Genomic DNA, 22,030 nt, shown 5'->3' with positions numbered 1-22,030 from the left:
AAATCAAACGAAAGAAAAATTATTATTGATCACTAGAATTGATCGAGGACAACTGATTTTAGAATGGAGCCAATACATTCAAAATCTGATAATATCATCTTTTTTTATTCCTGCTGGGAAAAAACATCTGTATTGAAGAAAACCGTTGAAAGTGGATAACATATGCATGCATAATTCTGATAAAAATAATTATCATTGAGAACACCTTCAGTTGTAGAATAAATTTGAGATTTCAATAATGTGCGTTAATTTTTTTGCGCAGTGTATTTTACACATTGTGTACTCAAATGAATAGTTGTCATTCCTCTTTGAGCAGACTTTATGTGCGAGCGAGAAGCGAGAAGGTAATGAAAAAATTTTGGTGAAGTTTCCTTATAATTGCAAGAGCTAGAAAAACCACTTGTATAATTCTGTTCGAAAGAAACTTTTATTCTTATTCATGCTGTACCATTCAAAAATTAAATCATTTTGGACAAATAGGGGCTCTTGTAATTTCTTGGTTTTTGAGAAAAAAAATTTATCAACGGGTGTGTAGGGAGGAATTATCTTCTAGCTAAAATTTACCTAACAGGCGGATATCATGCTGCTATTATAGGAGAACACCGCCAAAATTTTTTTATTGCATTCAAGTTCCAATAGAATGCTACCTCCATTTCACTTTTGTCAGTTTTGTGATTTTAGTGAAAAAAATTTAAAAATTGCTTCTCATGTGCCATCTTTAGGGGGCCGTACCTAGACTGGGGCTGCTCAAAAAAAAACTTTATGAAAGACCCGCACTATTTTCAAATAATTGGTTCGAATATTTGAATTTTTTCCAACTTATATGGAATATGGAAATAAAAATCTGAAAAATTTATTTTGCTTATGTGCTAATAAATTTTCACAGTGACGCCAACATATTACATTCATGATGATTCAAATTCATAAGATATTTTCATTTTAGAATGGCGAAAAATTCAAGGATGTCCAAATTATCGGAAAAGGACGACGAATGTATTTTCTCTTGGAAATTGTTCACTGCTTGGGATTACATGATCGGTAATTCAGAAGCAGCTCATAATAGGGTTGCTTCAATTGTTATGGGCTTCAAGGAGGCCCTCTTGGAAGAAGCTGAGAAAAAGAGAGAAGTGAGAAAGTAAGTCAACTTTCTTCAGTAACTCTCGAAAATGATCATCCGGCCTCTAAAACAAGACAAAAACTGTGGTATTCATTTCCAGTTGGAAAATAACTTCTGCCAGAGTTTTTGTGAATTTCGTCATTCTTGGGTTATTCACATGTTCTGCTGGTAGTGTGGTATATCTTGTGAAACGTTCCACTGAAGAGGACGGCCAGAGGACTTTTTGGAGAAGTAATGAATTGACCATTGTTATGAGTCTCATATCGCTAATATTCCCCATGCTCTTCGACGCTATGGGGTATTTAGAGAGGTATCATCCAAGGAAACAATTGAGGATCCAGTTAGCAAGGTGAGCTACAAGTTTTCGTGAAAGGAGCATCAATACTATCAAAATATTCATATCAAGCAGGAATCAATGATTCATTTTTTCTATTTATGACAATTCAAGCAGTTTCATTTCAGAATCATGGTTCTGAATCTTCTCAATTTGTATTCCCTGATTATTTCGCAGTTCGACAAAATACACGGAATGGTAAGTCAAGTTTTTAAACTACCTACATATGTACATATAAAATTAGTCATATTCTACTGGTTCTACTTGCCCTGTTTTTGGTGTAAGGATAATTCGTTCTAGACTCTAAAAAGCGAAACATTATTTGAGGGGCTCAGAGCTGAAGTGAACCAAGTCCATCCAGCCTAATTTTGAGATGAATGGCTTAGAAGTTGTTTATCACCAATAAATTCAAAAGTGACTTCTTTATTTATTATTATTCTTATGTAAGCAAATGCTTACATTCTAACCTTTCAAAATCTAAAGAAGTCACTTTTGAATTAATATGGGTGATAAATAACTTCTAAGCCATTCATCTCAAAAATAGGCTGAATGGACTTGGTTCACTTCAGCTCTGAACCCCTCATTTATACCTACCGAATCAAGATGCTGTCATAAACATAAGTCTTTCGAATGAGAGCTGTGAAATTACATTCATTTCAGAAAGTATCATGCTTATTTTTCTTGGACTTACCTGTGATCGATATCATATCAATTATAATAAAAGGTGTCCCAAAACTAGTGAATCAAACGTCACACCACGGTAGAGTAGATCAAATACTATCGAATGACACCAACATTAGTTGAACGAAAATGTACCTTTTCCAAAAAACCTAACCTGAAATTGCCGATTTTCGGTCTATTTTCCACAATGCCAATCTGTGATTAAGGACAGCGTTTGTGGTTTATTCTGAGTAATAAAAATTATGTAGAAAAAACAATTGTCTTAATTTACATTTACTTGGGTTTTCGATTAACTACTTGGAATAATTTTAATTAGGTGTGATAAAACTGTAATCTAGAATTAATATGATTTAAAATCGCTATACTTTGAAACAATGAAAAAAATAGTTCGAAAATCGGTATTTTCATAAAATTCTGATTATTTTGGAACGGTGTCATTCAATAATATTTGGTCTACTCTATCGTGGTGTGACGTTTGATTCACTAGTTTTGGGGGACACCCTGTATAATCTATAGTTTTTTCTCTTCCTTCAGATTATTTGAGATAAAAATTTTCCATGAATTCGAATCGATTGTAACATTTCGTGTGTTATCACCAGAGTTCACAATTCTTTGACAAACAGAGGTAGGTTCAATTTTATGAGGACCACTATTCTAAGGATGCCAAAAAATTCGAGATCCAGATCCTAAAAGAAGTTTTTTATGAATTTTCACTCCTGTGTATCCTATTCAGGCCTATACAAACCCATTAACCCATATTCCCCTCTTTGAAAAATCTACAAATTGACCAGTTCCTGATATCGATGTTGAACTATGAGAGTAAATCAGCAAATCAGGTACAGGGTGTTAAAGTATCCCTATACCTCATTGTGGAAACTAAAGGAGCTAGAAGAAAAAGTTAAAAACAAAACATGTCTGTAATCGATTGAACTTTTATTTTTTATAACCCACCTTAGAACGTTAAAATGAGGAAAAACTTTTTCTGTGAAGTGAATAGTTTCAGAAATAAATCCTGTAAATCCAACGATTATTATTAATTAGTGTTGGTGTTATATACTTGGCTTTGTTTTTTTGATAAATTTAATTAACTAGAGGGACTGATGAAAGACAAAAAGACTCTTCTACTCATAATCAGTAATGGTTCCCAATAAAATTAAATTATTTCAATTTTAAAGTATGTAGTTGTCTGACAACACAAAAGAAAACTCAAAAATACACAATCAAAGATTATAGAGTAGAAAGATAGGAAACGCCCTCATATCGCTAGTACTGAAAACCGACTACATTTTGGCCAGTGAAAACACGCGTGACAATGAGATGGCGCTAAAAACGCACTGTCAATACAGGAAAACTTTTTGATAACAGTTTTCTGTTTTTTAATTGAGGGGCGCGAAATTCGAATTCTATTTTTCGTATTGCATTCCAATATTGACTTTGTTTCTATCAGAAAACAAACATCCTGAGCCACAAAACAAAAGTATGGTTTTGCTTTGTGATCAGGATGTTAGTTTTCATCTAAACATTGTTTGTAATCAATTGATATCAACGAAATACGCTGTTGGATGTGCTAAATGTTTATTTGCAATTCATAAAAAATTTACAAAAATTGAAATGGTGGGCAATAAATGAAGCTTTAACTAGGACACTAAGAATATGGTGATCTGCTATACGTCGAAGGTGTTGTTTCTGTACAAAAGGTTGTTCTGAATTAATGAACTTAGTTGAATTTGTGAAATATGCATATATCAGAAATTAATATGAACCAATATTCAACATACCATCATAGCATACATATTCCAGTTACTTTCATATTTAGGTATTATTTAAAGAATTTTCAGAACCACACTTAAAAAAAACTTTACAGATACATGAAAGACCTGTATGTCAGTATAGTTTCTTGGTGCTTTTTTTATGATTTCCTTATGATATGCTCTCTTCATGACACAATATACTAATTGATTAATGAATGAACAAAACACTCACAGCAGGTTTCATAAAACTTTGACTTTCTAAACAACAATTCGACAGTCACTCGGTTCCCAAATGGAAATCAATAAAACCTCTGAATTTCTGAATATATGGAAAGAGTAGCAATTGAGAATCATTGAATGGACCTACAAGATCATCATTTCCCCTTAATAGGCCGTTCATGCAAGGGATGCTTTCTGCATACAACAACAATTTACGTCGATGAACAGTTCTCAATTGACCTGCAGTAAAATGTTCATTGCACATGGTGTAGTAAGTAGTGTTTGCTGAATTAATTGTCTTCAAGCTCTGAGAATTTTATCCACTTCGGAGCACTGAAAATTAGAATCAATGAATGACCGATTCACATGTTACGACTTTTAATACTTACGCTTCCATTTTCCTTAGTTGAGTGAAAAACTTAATCACGTAAAATACATTTTATTATTTGATCCACCGTTCTTCACCATTCAATAATTTTCGAACAATATTTTGATGTTTTCAGCAAGAAATAGGACAAAAAATTCAAAAATCAGCAAATAGAACGAGCCAGATAAACAAAAAGTGGAATGAGAATCAAAACATTCAAAACCTCTTTGATCAAAATTGACGTCTGAAATCTTAAAAAATTTCATATATTTCTGCAAATGGCACTCAAATTAATATTTTAACCAGTCCTAGAGTCTTAAAAACACTCGTGACACACAGATGGCGCTCAAATCGCTTTAGTCGCTTCGTTTCCTATCTTTCTACTCTATAATCTTTGTACACAATAAGATAAGTGCTAGTTTCCATAGTTACCATATTCTATCAGCTTAATTAATTAATTATCGTTCGTTCTTACGGGAAAATGCACTTTTTCGTCTATATTCCTGAAACTATTCACTTTACAGAAAAAGTTTGAATACATTTCTTGCTCATTTCAACCTGCTCTTCATGATGAAAAAGATAAAAATATAGGTTGCCATTTGAAAAAATTAAGTTTTGATTGAACTTCTATTTGAATTTTCAACTTTAGTTTTTGAAGACCCTGTAATATCAGATTGCCAAAAATAGAGATGTAACGTATGATCCATTATGTTGACAAGAGCTGGGCAAAGATTGGTTTTAATACAATCATTAGAAAACTAGTTTCAGCTATTTTAGTGAGCACCTACAGCTGTCAAAATTTTATTAAAAAGTCGAATATGTCAGAATCGGTGCTATATAAGACCATAGTTGTCATACCAAAGTTACCTTAAAATTTGACAAGAAATTCAAAAATGCAATAATATACAGGGTGTTCCATTCAAAATAAGAGAGTTGATACCAACAAGGAAAACACGGAGCACCCTGTACTGAAGTGGGTTATAAAAAATAAAAGTTCAATCGATTACAGACAAGTTTTGCTTTTAAATGTTTCTTCTAGCTCCTTTAGTTTCCACAATAAGGTATAGGGACACTTCAACTTGGACACTCTTTACAAACTTATTCTGTGAATGTATTCTAATGTTATCCATCTTCCAGAGTGGTGAAATGACCGGTTACTTCAACAACCTCACGTCGCACAAGAACTTAGAAGTCATCGATGGTGATTTCGAGAGACCTCCTAACATCCCAATTGATAGAGATGTTGTCTATTGCTTTCGAAAATGCTACATCAATAGCACAAAAGCTAGTAAACCTTTACTTATAGCTTCTCTAATTTTGAACTCGTCCATCCTCAACCAAGATAATATGTCCACCCCCAACTATAGCAAAGAATCGTCAACACCTAGTATTACTCCATCCATACTCCTAGAAGACAATTCTGGGGATGATTATCCGAATTACAATGAATATTTTGCTCAGGATGGGGAAACAGGATCTTCTGTAGATGATAGACTTAACCCATTGATCCCAACGCTCTTAACCACCGATAGCTTGGAAACTTCTGAAGATTATACTACCTGGTCAACAGAAATTGATGAAAGTGCATCTTCCACGATATACAACAAGCATTATTTTCATGATGAATTGAATGAAGAAGATGAGAAAAACAAATATACTGATTATTTAACTTATATTTTATCTGTTGTTGACAGAAATGCTACTCATTTAAAATATGAAAACAAACCCTGGACTATATCGGAAGAATCTATATATTCTTCATTAACTACTCTAGACGTCGAATCGTCTTCTTTAAACGAAGAAATAGTAACATCTGAACATTTTGGAGACTCAACAGTGAGTTCCACTGTGACTCATACAATAGCCAATGAGCGACACTTCCATACTCAAAAAACAGCTGCAACCGAAGAGGATTTAGTGTCAGCAAGTACAGCTAATTCAAATCTATCATCTACGACTGTTGCACCTAAAGAACAACCATGCGAAACTCCATCTGAACCTATCGAAAGTGCTCCTCTTTGTGAGTGGGTATGTGAAGAAGAAAAACCAATTAACATGACTGAAGTGGGCTATCTCATTCGTAAAATGAACAATACTGACAGGAAAAAATTACGGGGCCTATGTTGGGAGACCATGTTTGGTCAAGATCTGATCAAACTAACAGTGATGGATCTCATCATGACCTTCTTATCAACTATGGCTGTAGACTTCTTCAGAGCAGTATTTGTAAGGGTCATGAACAATTGTTGGTGCTGGGATCTGGAGAAAGTATTTCCGAAATACAGCGACTTCAAAGTGGCTGAGAATATTCTTCATCTCGTTAACAATCAAGGGATGATTTGGATGGGGTTGTTCTTTTCTCCTGGTCTGGCTGTTGTGAATGTGGTCAAATTGTATATGTTGATGTATCTGAGAGCTTGGACTGTCCTCACTTGTAACGTTCCTCCAGAGGTTATTTTCAGAGCATCCAAGTCCAACAACTTTTACTATGCCCTATTGCTGATGATGCTTTTTCTGTGCGTGCTTCCGGTGGGGTATGCAATGGTTGTCATAAAACCCTCTTGGTATTGTGGCCCCTTTTCTGGTTATAAAAGAATGTACACCATTTTAACTGAAACAATAACTAAGATAACGCCACGATCTTTCGATCATGCTCTCCAATACATAGTTTCCCCTGGCAGTATCATACCTCTTCTTGTTCTCCTCATCCTCATCATATATTACTTGACATCTCTCACAAGTTCCCTAAGAGAAGCAAACATAGAATTAAAGGTGAGCTTTGAAAGGAAAATTAGGTGTTCTTTCCATGCTGAAACTCCTTAATTTCAGCTCCAATTGAGGAGAGAAAGGACTGAAGAAAGGAGAAAAGTTTTTCAGTTGGTTGACAGAAGAAGACGAGTTGGCTCTGCTGGTTCAGATCCTAATAATCCTCTTCATAAATGGAAGAAACTTCTGAATACCTTTCCTTCGAATAAAAGCGTTGATGATCCAGGAAAATTGGAATCTTTCGATCAGTCGATGCAGAGTGACAGCGCCAAAGATGGGAAAGGTAATATCAATCATTCAGTGTGACTAGCTACTCAAGATAGTAGGTACCATGAACCAGTAGCAGTTCGTGGTCAAATGAAATGAAGGTGAATTTTCAAAGAACACTGAAATGAACACTAAACTGGCTTTCATGACTATTAACATAAATTTTATCCCCTCCTCGCTGTTTATTACTGTTATGGTATTTGAGAAATCTTTCTTCCAAGAATAACCTCCTCTGATTTCATAAGAAAGTAATGAATGACACACACCTACGAACGGGATAGAAAGTTCTCATTTCACTGTTTCTCTTTTGGCAATGTTGATTTTTTTATTATGATTTCAATTTAAATGAAGACAAAAATATTTTTACAGATTTCTTCTCAAGGCTTATCAAGAGAGCTCTTGGAAAATCATCAAATTCAAATAATAATAACTACAACAGAGATGATGCGTCAGATCTAGACCAACAAGATTCACTGCCACACGATTTGAACAAAAACAACGAAAACAATGGAACCACTACACCTAAAAGAAGAACGAGCTCTTCAGCATCGACTAACTTACGACAACTTGTAAAAATATTACCAACAAACAAGGAAAACAACGGAACAACAACAGAAATACAAAGAAACAACACAGAAGAGTATATCGTCCAAGATAACTCTAACATACCAAAAGAAGAAGATTCCAAAAGACAAGGATCAGTGTCTTCCAATTGGTCAGATAATATTCCAGTAATCACAATTAGTGATATAGAGCAAGTCGAACTGAGAGAAAAACAGAAAATCCCAAATATTCTAGACCCCAGTGAGCCTAACGCCTCTACGGGAGTCTCGTTCAAAGAAAAAATCAAGCCAAAAGTTAAGTATGCACTGAAGAAACAGAGTACAGAAATTGATGAAGAGTCAATCCGTCATTTCCATAGGGAGATCATGAAACAGAGATCCCAGACTCTAGTTCACGATACTTTTCGAGAGGAACTCGAACTAAAGTCGCTAGAAAAGCCTATCAAAATGGAGGAAAGTCACAGATCTGATAACAACAGAGATCAACCATCAAATGAAGAAAGTAGGGTCACATTTAAAACTACCGAATCAGAACAATCTAGTTTGGATAGGAAAGATTCTGTTTTTTATTGAGAAGTAGCTGTAACTTGAGTGGATTCTGTATTTTATTGCTTACTCTGTTTTAGTTTATTCAGCAGTTTAGTTTTCTTTTTTTTAGTCAAAGTTGGGAGAAATTGATTGCTATGTAACATAGGAGTTGGCTTTGAATTATTCTGTGTAACTTCTTACCCTACTGAAGAGTTTCGAATCAAATGACATTAACGACCACTACGATGTTACAATCATTTATAAAAACCTTGTATTTTCTATTGGATGGAAGTTCTTTTTAGATTTGAATAATTTATTAAACAAGTGTTTGGTAATTCTTGTACATCATTTCGTCATCTAAAATGATAATATATATGTATATGTAGGTAGGTACATTTACATTCCTATATTCCATACTAGTGACAGTGAGGGATCTTAACATTGTGGTCATAATCATCACTAATATAATTTGCCAGATCAAGAAAAGAATTCAAGCTAAACTGATTCTTTCTGAGAGTTTTTTAAGGCTTTGCTTCTTCAAAACATTCTCTTTCGTTTTGTGAACAATAATCGGAAACACTTTAGAGATCTTTCTATCATTTACTGGATGAAAATGAAAAAAAAACTTTAACCGTAATATAATGTGGTTCAATGATAAGTTGTATGAATCGAAGAATTTTTAATTCAGTTCCTCGTCATTATCGAATCAATGAAGTCACTATTAATTGTACAAGAACAATTCTCGTTTATCTCCATCGTTATCTTGTGTCAGTGAACTACTTATTCCAACAAATATCAATTTTCAATATTATCACTGAATATATTTGGTCAGTTCTATCTTTAACGAGTTAGTAACAATGAACTTCCAGAAGAAATGGCTATTACATGAGAAATCAAAGATTATTCGGATAATTCTCATAAATAATACTTACGTAAAAAAAAAGTATCGTTTAAGTTACCAGAATTGAAACTAATTTTCTGGGAAACTTCAGAATTTGGAACCTTTGGCTAAGTACAATAAAGACAAATAGAACAATAGATTTTTCCAAAAGAAGCATTTCGGTTTTCTACTGGAAAATCCTCTTTCCATATAATTGTGGTATTTTTATTGTACTTGAATCATATAAATGTTTTTCTTCAATGAGTTTTTAAGTCTCAATTCTATGATTTGAAGTTCCCAACCTATGAGAAATAGTTAATGATCCTCCAATCTTCCATGGCGTTTTTCAAAAGGATATGCTCAGAAATATGAAGAAGACCCCTTCTCCTTAAAATCAAGCAGTTAATTTTGTTACTACAGTGTCTTAACGCATTTTTTATCATCCAGAAAAATGATGCATTCTTAGAAGGCCTTTCAAACTAAACTGAAATAACACTTCACTCAGTGATAATCGAGATAATTCATATTAACTTCGAGCTTTAATTGAGTGAAGTCAACCATAATTTAAATGGAGGCGTTGGTATCTTATCTTATTTCCTTTCCTGCCAATTTCGGAATATGTGTAGTATTCGACTCAATTTCAATGAAAATCCAAATTGGTGTTAGTCTCACATAGAATCTTTATAACGTAAATTATATGCATATATCGATCGATTATTGGATAGATATTCTGAGTTAAGCGAGCAATATTTTTTAAATGGTAACAATTTATAACATTTTTCTTTCAGAGATGCATGTACATACGTTCAGCTGATATAAAAAATGGAATTGGAAACAGAAAAAATTCACTGATTTCAATAGACAGCTTGAAAACATGATTTCATTCTTCATGAAATAATTCACATGATTTGAACTAGACGTTTTTAAGCTCCTATTAGTATCTAACCATGACAAAAGCACCTTCGAGAAGATAAAGATAGTTTAGCCAAGGAAACTCAGCTTTACGTTGACCCTCACTGTGATGCTGATGTTTTAAAGCGAAACACGTATTGTATTTTATTTGCCTCAAACCAAAAGAGTTGAAATACAAGCTTATCATATTTAAATTGAATGGTGAAGAAGAAGATATTGTTAAGAATACAGAATGTCTTGATCTATAGGTACTTGGATGAATCATTTGCCTTGGTAGCTAAACGAAAATAAATAGCCTTTAACAGTGTTTTTTTGGAGATGTAGCAAAATACACACAAAAAAAGAAATTTTAAAATGTTTGTTATCTTGCGCCACATTTGAAAGATTTGTTTGATGAGACGGCATTTGAGAATCATAAACTCTAGACATTTTCAGTGCTTTCACATAAGTATACTCCATTCACTTTTATTTTAGCACTCGGTTGGCCATGGAAATTTGACACATTTCACTCTGTATAGTACGAAAATGTGGGGTTTTGACGCTTGTCAAAACATTTTTTGCTTTTAAATCAACGCTATGTTGCCCGTTCTACGTAAAAGTTTCTGTTATTACGTATTTTATCACAATGTCGAATATTTTCGGAAAATATGTGACGACCATAATTGAAGTTTATACAAACTGATTGAAGGCATACCAAATCCAGTTATTTGACGAAAATACGAGAGATCAGTATTATATAAAAATATGCACAAGCTTGAGGTGAGTTAATGTTCGTTATCTTCTGGATAAAGTTTGAATACGTTACATCTGTTGTAGATTTCAAAAATATTAACCCGAAGATGAAATGCATATGATGCAGTGGTTGGGAATGGGCATCTCCCGAAGGAATTAACAGATAATTACATGAATTTTGAATTCTTCAACAAAAATCATCTTGCATCAATATAAGTGAAAGGAATTAAAGGAAGTTTCAAGTCAAGATGTACTTCACCTTTCAACAAAAATTTCACATGAATAAACAATTAACAGCACAACTGGCGCGTATTCGTGGCTGTATTTATTGACACTATTAAGACATTCACAATGTATAGGACAAGTCAAATGAAAAATTGAAAAATCAATTTTCGGGAACTTATTCTACGAAGACATTCACCGAAAATCCTGTGGTAAACTTTTCCCATTAATTCGCTCAAACATAAAATTCTCAAATGCCACCACTTTTTTGGGTCTCCCAATAGAAGGAAATTCTTTGTCATCCTCTTCATTCACAATCTTTCTGATTGTGGAAATATTCAGCTGAATTTTAGATCAGATGAAACATTATATAAATTCTCTTACATTGAATATGTTCGCTACCGTCTGACGTATTGTCGATTTTAGAATATCAGGGTATAACTATTTGAATGAGCGGACCTGAATTCTGAATAGCACTTCTTGAAATCCTGTCTCTTTTTTCAATCACTTTCGTCATTTTCGTAATAAAAATTGATACTATTTGTGGCAACGGTGTTATGACATTAACGACATTCCATGAGTGCCAACCTTACTTCGTTCTAGTTACAAAAACCTCATTTTCTGTTCGTCTTAGGATCTTTGAGAATTGAATAAGGAAACTACCAATTTATTGGTAGCCAAATTTTCACAATGAAAGATTATTTTCATCAGGGTGACTTGGGACAGTCCTGTAACTTGGGAAAATTACCATCCTTGCAGATTTCTTTGTTTTTTACCATTTATGAGTGAAAGGACAGACTTATAAGGTTTTGTAGCGTCTTTTCGGTTAGTTTAACAATTATTTCCTGTTGAGTTTGCCGTGACCAGAGCGTTTGAGTTGACAGGAAAAAAACGAGGAGAGTAAAAGCGCGTTTTTTATGGCCCTTTTACTTACTAGGGTCCTGTACATGTGTTTCACTTTGTGCATGTGTAATTTGTTTCCGGATACGTGGGATATTGATATTGGGATATTAGATATGCCATAAAACAAGTTTGTTTACAAGTCAAACGGTAACACGGATCTCATTCATTTATTTTGTTGTTTCATAGGGTGACTTGAGACAATACCGAATAGATACAAGCGGCGCATTGGCTGCAGGAAATATGCCGATTTTTCGCAGGATATTATTATTTACGTTATTTCCACAAAGAAATCACCAAATAATGAAGGAAATCAAAGTTCCCTAGTTTTGTTCAGTTTTTTTACATTTGAGTTGCAATATATTTATTTTCGCTGTAATAGGGGTTCATCATTTGATTTCCTTACCGAATTTCAACTATATAATCACGAATTCTAATTTTTTAAAACTATACATCGTCCCAAGTCACCTATTTCATTTGAGAGTTGAGAAATCAATAGATTTAAACTTGTGTCCCAAGCCTCTCAAATCAGTGGGTGACTTGAGACAAGTATATTTTATTTTTTTCAGAATTTATATCCGAATTCTGAAGCATGGTATATATCCTAATCAACAGTCTGAGTCATTTAGCATATTCGAACCTCTTTCTCACATGAAAATAGGTCACCGTTTTGAAAATATGACAAGTTGAATTCAACAATCGTCACCCGTATCTACGGTACCTTGGTAGCATATAGAGTTAACTCTGTAATCTTTGGTAGCATATCTACGACTTTGAAGTCAAACCTAAGTACTGCCCTGTGTAGAAACCATATCTCCTGAAGAGTCACTATTGTGCTTTGCGTAGACGTCAGTTTCCAGCGTGCTTATCTGGAGCTCGCAGCTTCTTTTAGGGCACAGACCGGAGGCTACAGAGCAGGCCCTATTCTCTCTACTACGGGTTCTAACTTTTTATACCAACTTGCGAACGTTCAGCGTTCAGTAGCGCGAGTAAAGAGAGAGCAGTCGATGATGTGTGCCAGAATTGACTCCGAGCCATGCCTCTAGTTCCTACTCAAATCTAAGCTTACGCATCCATTACTTAAGCCGGCTCGCGTTGAGTAATGAAAACAAACATTATACGGACTTTTTAAAATATGCGAACGTGTTCCGTGAGACGTTTTTGTAGTTTTTGAATGTGATAATTAAGTAAATAGTGTACAATGTGTTCAATAGTGCCACTGACGATTATAAGTTTAGGACTGCTGAGAATAGGTTTAACACAGGACGTTGATCAAACGCCTGCCACTGGATGGGGAGGGACTAGGTGCTACGATAAATTTAGAAATGCGCAGGTAAACACAAACATCAATAAACTGAGCGATTACGAGCATACTCAATAATTGATACCAAGTTGAACAATGTTGTTCATTGATAGCTAGGAGAAGATGTCTTCGAAAAAAATTCTCTTCATCTTAGATTAACTTTAGAAAAGTCATGGTTTTCTTGTAAATAGTGATACGAGAGCTTGTTTACTAGGTAAGAGGTGAGGGTAAGATTTTTAACTTCAAGAATTTAACCCCTAGTATTGACCAGAGTCAACTCTTCAAGTTGAAACAACCAGAAATTTGTGACTTATAACAAATCCAAGTCCTTAGACTAGATTGAAAAAATGCAAATAACAATAAAATGGAGATATATTGGAAAAATGGTAACCAACTGGGACACTTGGAAGTCTTCAGTGCAAATATGATTTTTGAAGGAAATATTATTTCCAAACTGTGGGAATTCCATTGGGAGTTCTGATCTTTTTTCGTGTTAGATGAAAAGGCTTATGACTACTCATTATTTCACGAAAATTCAATTCAAAACGTTGGAGGTGAATGTGAATTCTAGTAGGTTGACATAAGAAAGTTTTTTGAAATCAAAATCACGACACGTCGGATATTGTCACTACCACCCTCACCCCTTCAATTTCACTGCATGTCACAAGTGGAAGGGTGCTCAAACCTAATTACCATATTAACTCCACCTTAATAATACAACGTGATCAGACTAAAAACACTGCAAATTCCACAAATAATTATCGTTTCAAAGGTATTCAAACAACTACCTTCTAACTTTCACTACCTTCAAAGCCAGTTAAAAAAAATCATGACCTGACCGAGATTCGAACCCACCAGCCAATTATCACCTTCAGTTTAACGCTTATACAGTAAAATTCTACAGGGTGTTTATAAATTATTGAAGAATCGCAGTGTGCGACAATTTTAGAATTTTATATGATGATTTTATGTTCGGAATGTAGTTCTAGCAATAATTCAAAGAAGTTACAATCGTTTATAAAGTGTATAAGGACAGTGTACCTTGTATACAATGGCCTTATCTGTTAATAAGTTGTAGAGGGGTTTTTCATTGATATCGTAATGCAACAATAATTCGGAAAAGGATATGGATATGCACACTAATTTTGTTGTGTATCCCAATTTTGAGATATAATTCCAATACTCATCAAGGACTTTCTGGACGCAAGAGATTCAATAAGAAATACTCGAAGAAATATTTTATTTATTATAATAATTGAGGTAAAACGAAGTCAAATATGATGTTATGTTTTCTCGTCGAGTTTTAATCCTCAAAATGAGTCAAATTAACCAACCAGTTCAGTCGATTTTTGTCGAAGTTAATTTTTACATCAAATCTGATCGATTCATTTTCAGACAGAAATTTTTCTTACTTATTATTCAAACAATACAGCTTTTACCAAATTGAAGCAAGAGTAATAATTATTGACATCGTTATCAATGAAAGAAAAAATATTTCTAAAATACATTCCAAACTTTAACGACTAAAAAGTAAAATGCAACTCTGAGGCTGAGTTGCACCCAGAAAAACTCGATAACCTTCTTGAGTCATCGCGATATAATCACGCGATAATCGAAAATTAGGTTCTGAAGAAGTCTTGTTAGATAAAATTCATCGATCTATCAAGAATAATTTCAGAAAGGTCGTGCGAAGCTATAAAATCAATTTTTTTTTTGTTCTTCATAATTTCTAAATCGTAATCTGTTAATATCAACGAGAATTTTAAACATTTTGGTAGTGAATGCAAAGGTTCATTACTGAAAACAAAAAACCAGTAGGGCCATCATTACACTCTTCAAAATCAGGAGTTTCTTTTCGTTATAACACTCTTTCATAAGAACTCATCTCAACACCATGAATAAGATTCAATTGGTTCCAGAATTTGGAATTGAATCGAGACAAGTGTCAAGCAATTACAGTTTGGATTGAACCGATCAACTAAATATGCGAAGAGAATTAAAGTCGCACTCTCAAACACGATAAAAAGCAGAATTATGGTCCATCATTTCCGATATTCAAAACCAGCATCAACTGAAATCATTGACTATTTTCGTTCACTGAAATAGATGAAAATGATGCCGGTTATGTCCTCTGCTGAACCAGATGGAAACCAGATGTGGGATTCTGGGAATCTTTGCTTCTGTTTGACTTGGATGCTATTCCCATTCGAAATTGAGGTTTGACAGTTGATCTCCCCATGCTCGACTTCTGGGTGACCTTCCTTTGACGCACGTGAATTGTCCATTTGAAAAAAAAAAAAATAACTATTTTTCATTATTCCATTGTGTTTTTAAATATTTTTGATTCTTTTTTTGAGCATTTTTGAAGGTTCTGTGTTGCATTCATATGCAAAAAAAAGGCTCTCTAAAAAATAATCCTGTATCGTAAACTGAAAATAAAAAATGTGGGAGATATCAACAAGACTTAAAAATTTTAATGGCAATTTTTCCACTGCAATTATATTCCTATATGATGGTAACTTCATGAAAAATGATTTTTTGCAGATTTACAAAAATTACATACGTTTGTTTTTACGGAAAAATACGATAAAATTCCGTATAACTGGGCCATTTTAAAACCCTAGTTGTGCATTTCCAATATGCGAACCTATCAGGAAATCGGGTATCATATTTAATAGAAATGCCACTGCTCAGCACCGATTCAATTTAAATCTTCCATGTACATATAATGTGTACCAACTAAACTTTCATTCGTTTCCAAGATAGCGTTAGGCACGGTGGTGATATATTTTTAGCTGCTTGCAATTGCAGGAGTTCAATGTCTTCAAGTAGTCGGTTGTTAGAATAAGCTGTATGGTTCGGAATTCAACTAAATATGTACATATTCCATGGTTCTATCAACAATTTTGTGCGAGTTTATTTATCCTGAAAATGAAATTAAAGAAAGAATCAATTTTTGTAACTTTATTTAGTGCCCATTCGAACAATATATATTGATCGAAAAGCTTGGATTGATGAGATGTTATCATGATTGGGTAGTGACTATATGTTTAGGTTCAGTTCTAAATTTGTGTTTTCATTGGAACAATTTTGTGAAGACTAAGTAACTGAAGTAAAAAGTAGGTTTCGATACAGCTTACTTTTAAAAGTAAAAAAAAGTTTTGGGCTTTTTTTCATCAAAAATTATGAAACTCTTTCATTATTAGGGTTCATTCAAAATATTGTCAATTATTTAAGTGTTTTTTGTGTTTCAACACAAAATGTAAGCAGTGTTTATTGCTTGATTATAGAGATTCTTTCTTGGAAAATTTTCCTCTGAAATCGTTCATATTAATCATATTTCTGGCTCTAAATACAAATCCCCGTTTTCTTCAAATGAATTTCAATTTATCAGGTAATAACAAAATAAAATTCGTAAAATTTTCATGATAATTTGCCATGACAATTTCCCCCGGACTTTTTCTGCAGGGAGCATTCAATGCTCATTAACTTAAGGAGTGAAAACCTTAAAAATTTACATTTTTCACAGAGAGATGAATTGAAAGTCAAAGTTGATCATCACCATGTCTGCACCAGTTGTCAGGTGAAGATACTTTTTTGACAACGAGAACTTAAAAGAATACGGCTCTGATCGATGAAAGTCAAGCAGTCTCAACACAAATTCCACGATTCGTTTTATGGAATGACTCATCGAGTATTTGCACTAAACCAGTCAATGGGATTTAAATTTGCCCGACCAATAGTGAATCGAAGATAACATCAAAACAAGCCAACAAACCATGGGGTATTTATAATTTATATGAAATTAGCAAAAGTGACAAACTTCAGCTCACTTCGTTTTGACTCTGATTTGAGATTCAACATCTCAAATAGTTTGTAATGTACAGGGTGGGCAAAATTGGTGATACCTGAATTACAACATTTTCATTCCACATTACGGTCTTCTTTTTTCGAGAAACTATAATAATACCATCAACTGCATTACACTATCTTCTTTTGTTTTCGAGTTATAGGTCAAAATTAAAATTTCAACTTTGGTCATTATCTCTGTTTCTGTTTGATCTAGGATGTTGAAATGAAAACATTATACAGACACTATTTTGATAGCAATCCAGTGGCGTACCTACTATGATTTTTTCCAACAGGTATATTTGCTGAGCTATAACATAAAGATGTATTTTTTCTTATGAAAATAGTATTTCAAAATGACTCAGAAAGATTGAGGGCGATGTATGATATATTTCTGAAACGGTAAAAAAATGGCCATTCTTTTAAGTCATTTTAAACTACTGTTTTCATAAGAAAAAACACAACTTTATGTTATAGCTCAGCAAATAAACCTGTAGGAAAAAATCATAATACGCCACTGGATTGCTACCAAAAAAGTGTCTGTATAATGTCTTCACTTCAACATCCTAGCACAAACAGAAACGGAGATAATGACCAAAGTTGAAATCGCCCAAATTTAAATTTTGGCCTATAGCTCAAAAACAAAAGAAGATAGAGGAATGCAGTTGATGGCATTATTAGTTTCTCAAAAAAAGACGTATGGTTCATTCATTTTGCTCTATCTCGTTGGGTTAAAAAGTTGTAGTTCAGGTATCACCAATTTTGCCCACCCTGTAGAGGGTGTTTACAAAAGTGACGTCAAAAATGCAGGAGGTGATTACTAACCCTTACCTTTCATCATTCTAAGCAAGAAATGGTTGCTCAAAACCACTCAAACTTCCCGCACGCTGTAAATTTGCAGCTAAAACCTCATTCCCTGAAATTTTGGAATGTTTGTCAAAAAACAGTAGAAATAAAATATCGTAGGTACTCCTTATCTATTTCAATGTTTCTTGATTATTTATCTTCTTCCTGCTCCTGCTCATTCTCAGGCGAGAAAAAGAGGTCGAAAAAAGATATTTTCAATTTACGGCTCGAAATTTCCAACACACTTCCTATTCGACTTCCAGACATTAGTACGGTTCTGCAAAAATTATTGGGTAATAAGTAATAAGGGTTTTTGACCTGATGGTACACTTGATGTCCTCTCGTTCGCCTTTCTTATTTTGGATGTTGATGCCGACACCTAAACAACAAGAAGCAGGTATGAAACCAAAACATTGAATGGTCAAGTGGGTTTCACTCTGACTTTACAACCGATAAGAAACCATTCAAACCACTTTACATTTTTTTATTTTGAATCAAAGTTGATTCAACATTTGGTGGACAAAACTGGGCAACTGCACTACAAACTTTTGTGGTGCAGTACATGGCTTGTCGGATGTTCAGTGAACACCCTATAAATTCGTGCTGCATCAAATTATTAATTTAATTGCCTCCATTTTTTCGATTGGATTGGTTTCAACTCGAGAACGGTACGAAAATCTACCGGTTGGATAGAAAATTACCCAGCCAGACTCTCGTATTGAACCAGCTTATCTCAAATTGAAATCGTTATTGGACCCACGAACAAGTGCATCTAACGGGTCCTTCTGCACATAAATTCAATGCAACTATGTTTGAAGTTTGAATGTCATTTCATGTCAGTCATAACTGTCTACGGTCGTAAAACTATCGATATGGGCTCTTAACTTGATTCTTCTTGAAGCCACCGCCTGATTTATATTGAGCAGTGTGGGCACAATCTCATGCTTTGTGGATAATTTGTCTTATACGAAGAAGAAAAGAAACTTGATGTTTGAATATCCAGTGCCAGAGGTTTTGGAGGTAAATGAGGCAATGAAAAATAGAAGCAAGTTACATCAGCACACCTTTCTTATCAATCTAAAAATAATATAAAAATAGAATGAACCTTTAAAATCTTTAGCACATTGAGAATTACCTCTCAAATCTACCAATCAAAGACAAAAGACAACAACATCACAAGTGTTCAACGTTGATAGTTATGAAGTAGGTTATTGTGTACCACTAGCTTGTGTTCTATTGTACAGGATAGGCAAAATAAGTTGTCTACTGAGAGGATCTCGAGAAGTATAAGAACTAGACGAAAACGGATGACACATTTCCGAGAAACAAAGAATGGTGAAAACCGTAGCCTCCTACGGTTCTTCGTTTTTGAGTTATTAGCAAAAAAATGAGATTTTGACGATTTCGAAAAGTTCTCATAACTTTTTGTCTTCGAGGTTTCGGATCTTAAACTTGAACCTTCTTAGACACTTCTATACGTAGAATCTACTGGCAAAAGATTTTTTACCAATCCAAAAATAATAAATTCAATGAAAGTTTGCATTTAGAAAAAAGAAAGTCCGTTCGAAATGAAGAAATATTTTGAGCTGGTCAGTAGATTCTACTCAAAAAAAGTTTCTGCAGAAGGTTCAAGTTTCAGATCTGTAACTTCAAAGACGAAAAAATTATGAGAACTTTTCGAAATCGTCAAAATCATTCTTTGCATAACTCAGAAACGAAGAATCAGGAGGCTATGTTTTCCACCATTCTTTGTTTCTCTGAAAAAGGGCTTGGAAATGTGTCATCCGTTTTCTTCCACCCCCTTATAGTTCTCGAGATCCACTCAGTGGACAACGAATTTTGCCCACCCTGTACAAAGTCAGTAGAAAGACTCGCATAAAATTCAGTTTGTAGAAAAATGCCATCTAAAGCCCGTTTGTAACAGCCGAGAATTCTCTGGAGAATTCTTTACCAAATTTTGGTAAGAAAACGGCAGAGATTATTTTGTATGCAACTGAACAGAGAATTCTACCGAAAGTGCGTATGTAACGGTAAAGAATTCACGGCGCACGAATTCTCGAGTAAATTTTCTAGAAAATTCTCGGCTGTTGCAAACGGGTCTAAGAGGGATAAAGGGTGATTGAATCTTTTCAAAGCAACACTAACTTGTTTACCAGAAATGGATAAACCATTTGTTGCTGAGGATGTTGCTGTTTTTACCACTGCTCCATCTACAGCTCGCCTTCCAGTTCCAAAGGTCTAGTGAACTGAAGTATCTGGGAAGGCTTCACTCTAACAAATTTCTGGTTTCTTCTCCAAATCATTTTTGCATTGGCTTGCAATGCAAGGCATTCTATGACCAGCTGAACTGGAGTTTTTTCTCTCCACGTAATCTTCACTCGTCACTTTTTAAACCCATTCTCATCAGAAGCTTTCTGGGGAGATAGTGTCCTATTAGGAAGCTAGTGAGTAGTTATAACTTGTTTTTATTGAGATCCAGATACTCTTTGGGTCCTTTTCAAAGTTCCAAAACAGCTAAACCTCTTAGGTGCATCTTCCTGTACCATAGAAAGGCTCTATGCCAGAATTTGATCTCTTTCTGGCAACAATTTATAGAAAGCACTGATGTGCGAGTTCAAATTCATAGCCAGAGAGGTCATCCTTCCAATCCAAGTACTGCATTCGTTTACACTGCTTGACTTTTGATGGATTGTCGTATGAATTAAATATTTTCAAAGTATTAAAATGTGTTCACCCTTTTGCATGCTTCAATGATTTCAGAAATTGATGCAAATAGTCTTTAGGTAATTCAGGTTGGGACTTTTATTGTTTTGGCTCATTTTGTAGTGTACCGCTGAACAGGTTCGGATGATGTTCTTGTCATAAAACTATTTATAATTTGGAACGAAAGGAAAAATATAATTTTAAGAATACGACTCCAGATACAAAGTGTGGAATCTGCAGTACTGATGCAGAGAAGCTATATGAAGCTGGCACCCCCAAATGCAGATAGAAATCCATCTATGCAAATTTTGTAAAGTGTGAAGTTGGCACCCCCAAATGAAAATTTTTAAACCCAAATTTCAGTCGTTTGTCCATCGTAGGTCCATGATTGTCCACCTATTTTTTTCATTTGTCCAGGCACCGTTTGAGAGATATGGAAAAATAAGTTTTTTCGGTGCATTTTCTGAGCAGCACAGCCAAATTGCGAAAACGATGGTAAATATCGTTTGTCCAACATTAGTCCACGTTTGTCTACCCAATTACTTCATTCGTCCACCCACAGAACCATGCAACTCTTCTTGTAATAAATCTGAGAATTTCATTCATCTCGGCACAACCGTTCGGTCTTGACGAATTTTCAACTGAACCCATCTTTCTCAGGATTTTTCCAAGCTCAGCTTTCGAGTCGTTTATCTCTCAAAAAAAGTAACCGTAGATGGAAAAATGATACATATTCTGAAGGAGCAACTCTTCTAGTAATAAATCTGAGAATTTCATCCATCTCGGCACAACCGTTTGGTCTTGACAAATTTGTAACTGGGTCCATCTTTTTCGGGATTTTTAATTTTTAGTAGGTCAGCTTTCGAGTCGTTTATCTCCCAATAAAAGTAAACTTAGATGTAAACGTGATACATATTCTGAATGAGCAACTCTTCTAGTAATAAATCTGAGAATTTCATCCATCTAGGATCTAGGTGCAACCGTTCGGTCTTGACGAATTTCTGCTCAGAAAATGCACCGCAAAAACTTATTTTTCCACATCTCTCAAACGGTGCCTGGACAAATGAAAAAAAAATGGGGGATAAACATG

The 22,030-nt window shown here is 34.3% G+C and overlaps 2 protein-coding genes across 2 annotated transcripts in view; both read left to right on the top strand.

Annotated features, from left to right (window-relative positions):
• LOC123307402 (transmembrane channel-like protein 3) overlaps window positions 1-8,638 on the top strand; it is a 29,102-nt gene extending 20,464 nt beyond the window's left edge. The window contains exons 7-12 of the mRNA XM_044889693.1: window positions 944-1,135; window positions 1,218-1,466; window positions 1,580-1,649; window positions 5,607-7,241; window positions 7,299-7,518; window positions 7,872-8,638. Of these exons, the coding sequence (XP_044745628.1) occupies window positions 944-1,135; window positions 1,218-1,466; window positions 1,580-1,649; window positions 5,607-7,241; window positions 7,299-7,518; window positions 7,872-8,638 (3,133 nt within the window). The remainder of the gene's footprint in view (window positions 1-943; window positions 1,136-1,217; window positions 1,467-1,579; window positions 1,650-5,606; window positions 7,242-7,298; window positions 7,519-7,871) is intronic.
• A 4,464-nt stretch (window positions 8,639-13,102) lies between these two features.
• The window catches only part of LOC123309965 (laminin subunit gamma-1), a 46,437-nt gene continuing 37,509 nt past the window's right edge, over window positions 13,103-22,030 (top strand). Inside the window, exon 1 of the mRNA XM_044893284.1 lies at window positions 13,103-13,572. Coding sequence (XP_044749219.1) covers window positions 13,441-13,572 — 132 coding nt within the window. The 5' untranslated portion in view covers window positions 13,103-13,440. The remainder of the gene's footprint in view (window positions 13,573-22,030) is intronic.

This window comes from Coccinella septempunctata, chromosome 1 (assembly GCF_907165205.1).
Source record: "Coccinella septempunctata chromosome 1, icCocSept1.1, whole genome shotgun sequence".
Classification (NCBI taxonomy): domain Eukaryota; kingdom Metazoa; phylum Arthropoda; class Insecta; order Coleoptera; family Coccinellidae; genus Coccinella; species Coccinella septempunctata.
Note: the sequence above shows the minus strand (reverse complement) of the source record. Positions and strands in the feature narration are given on the sequence as shown.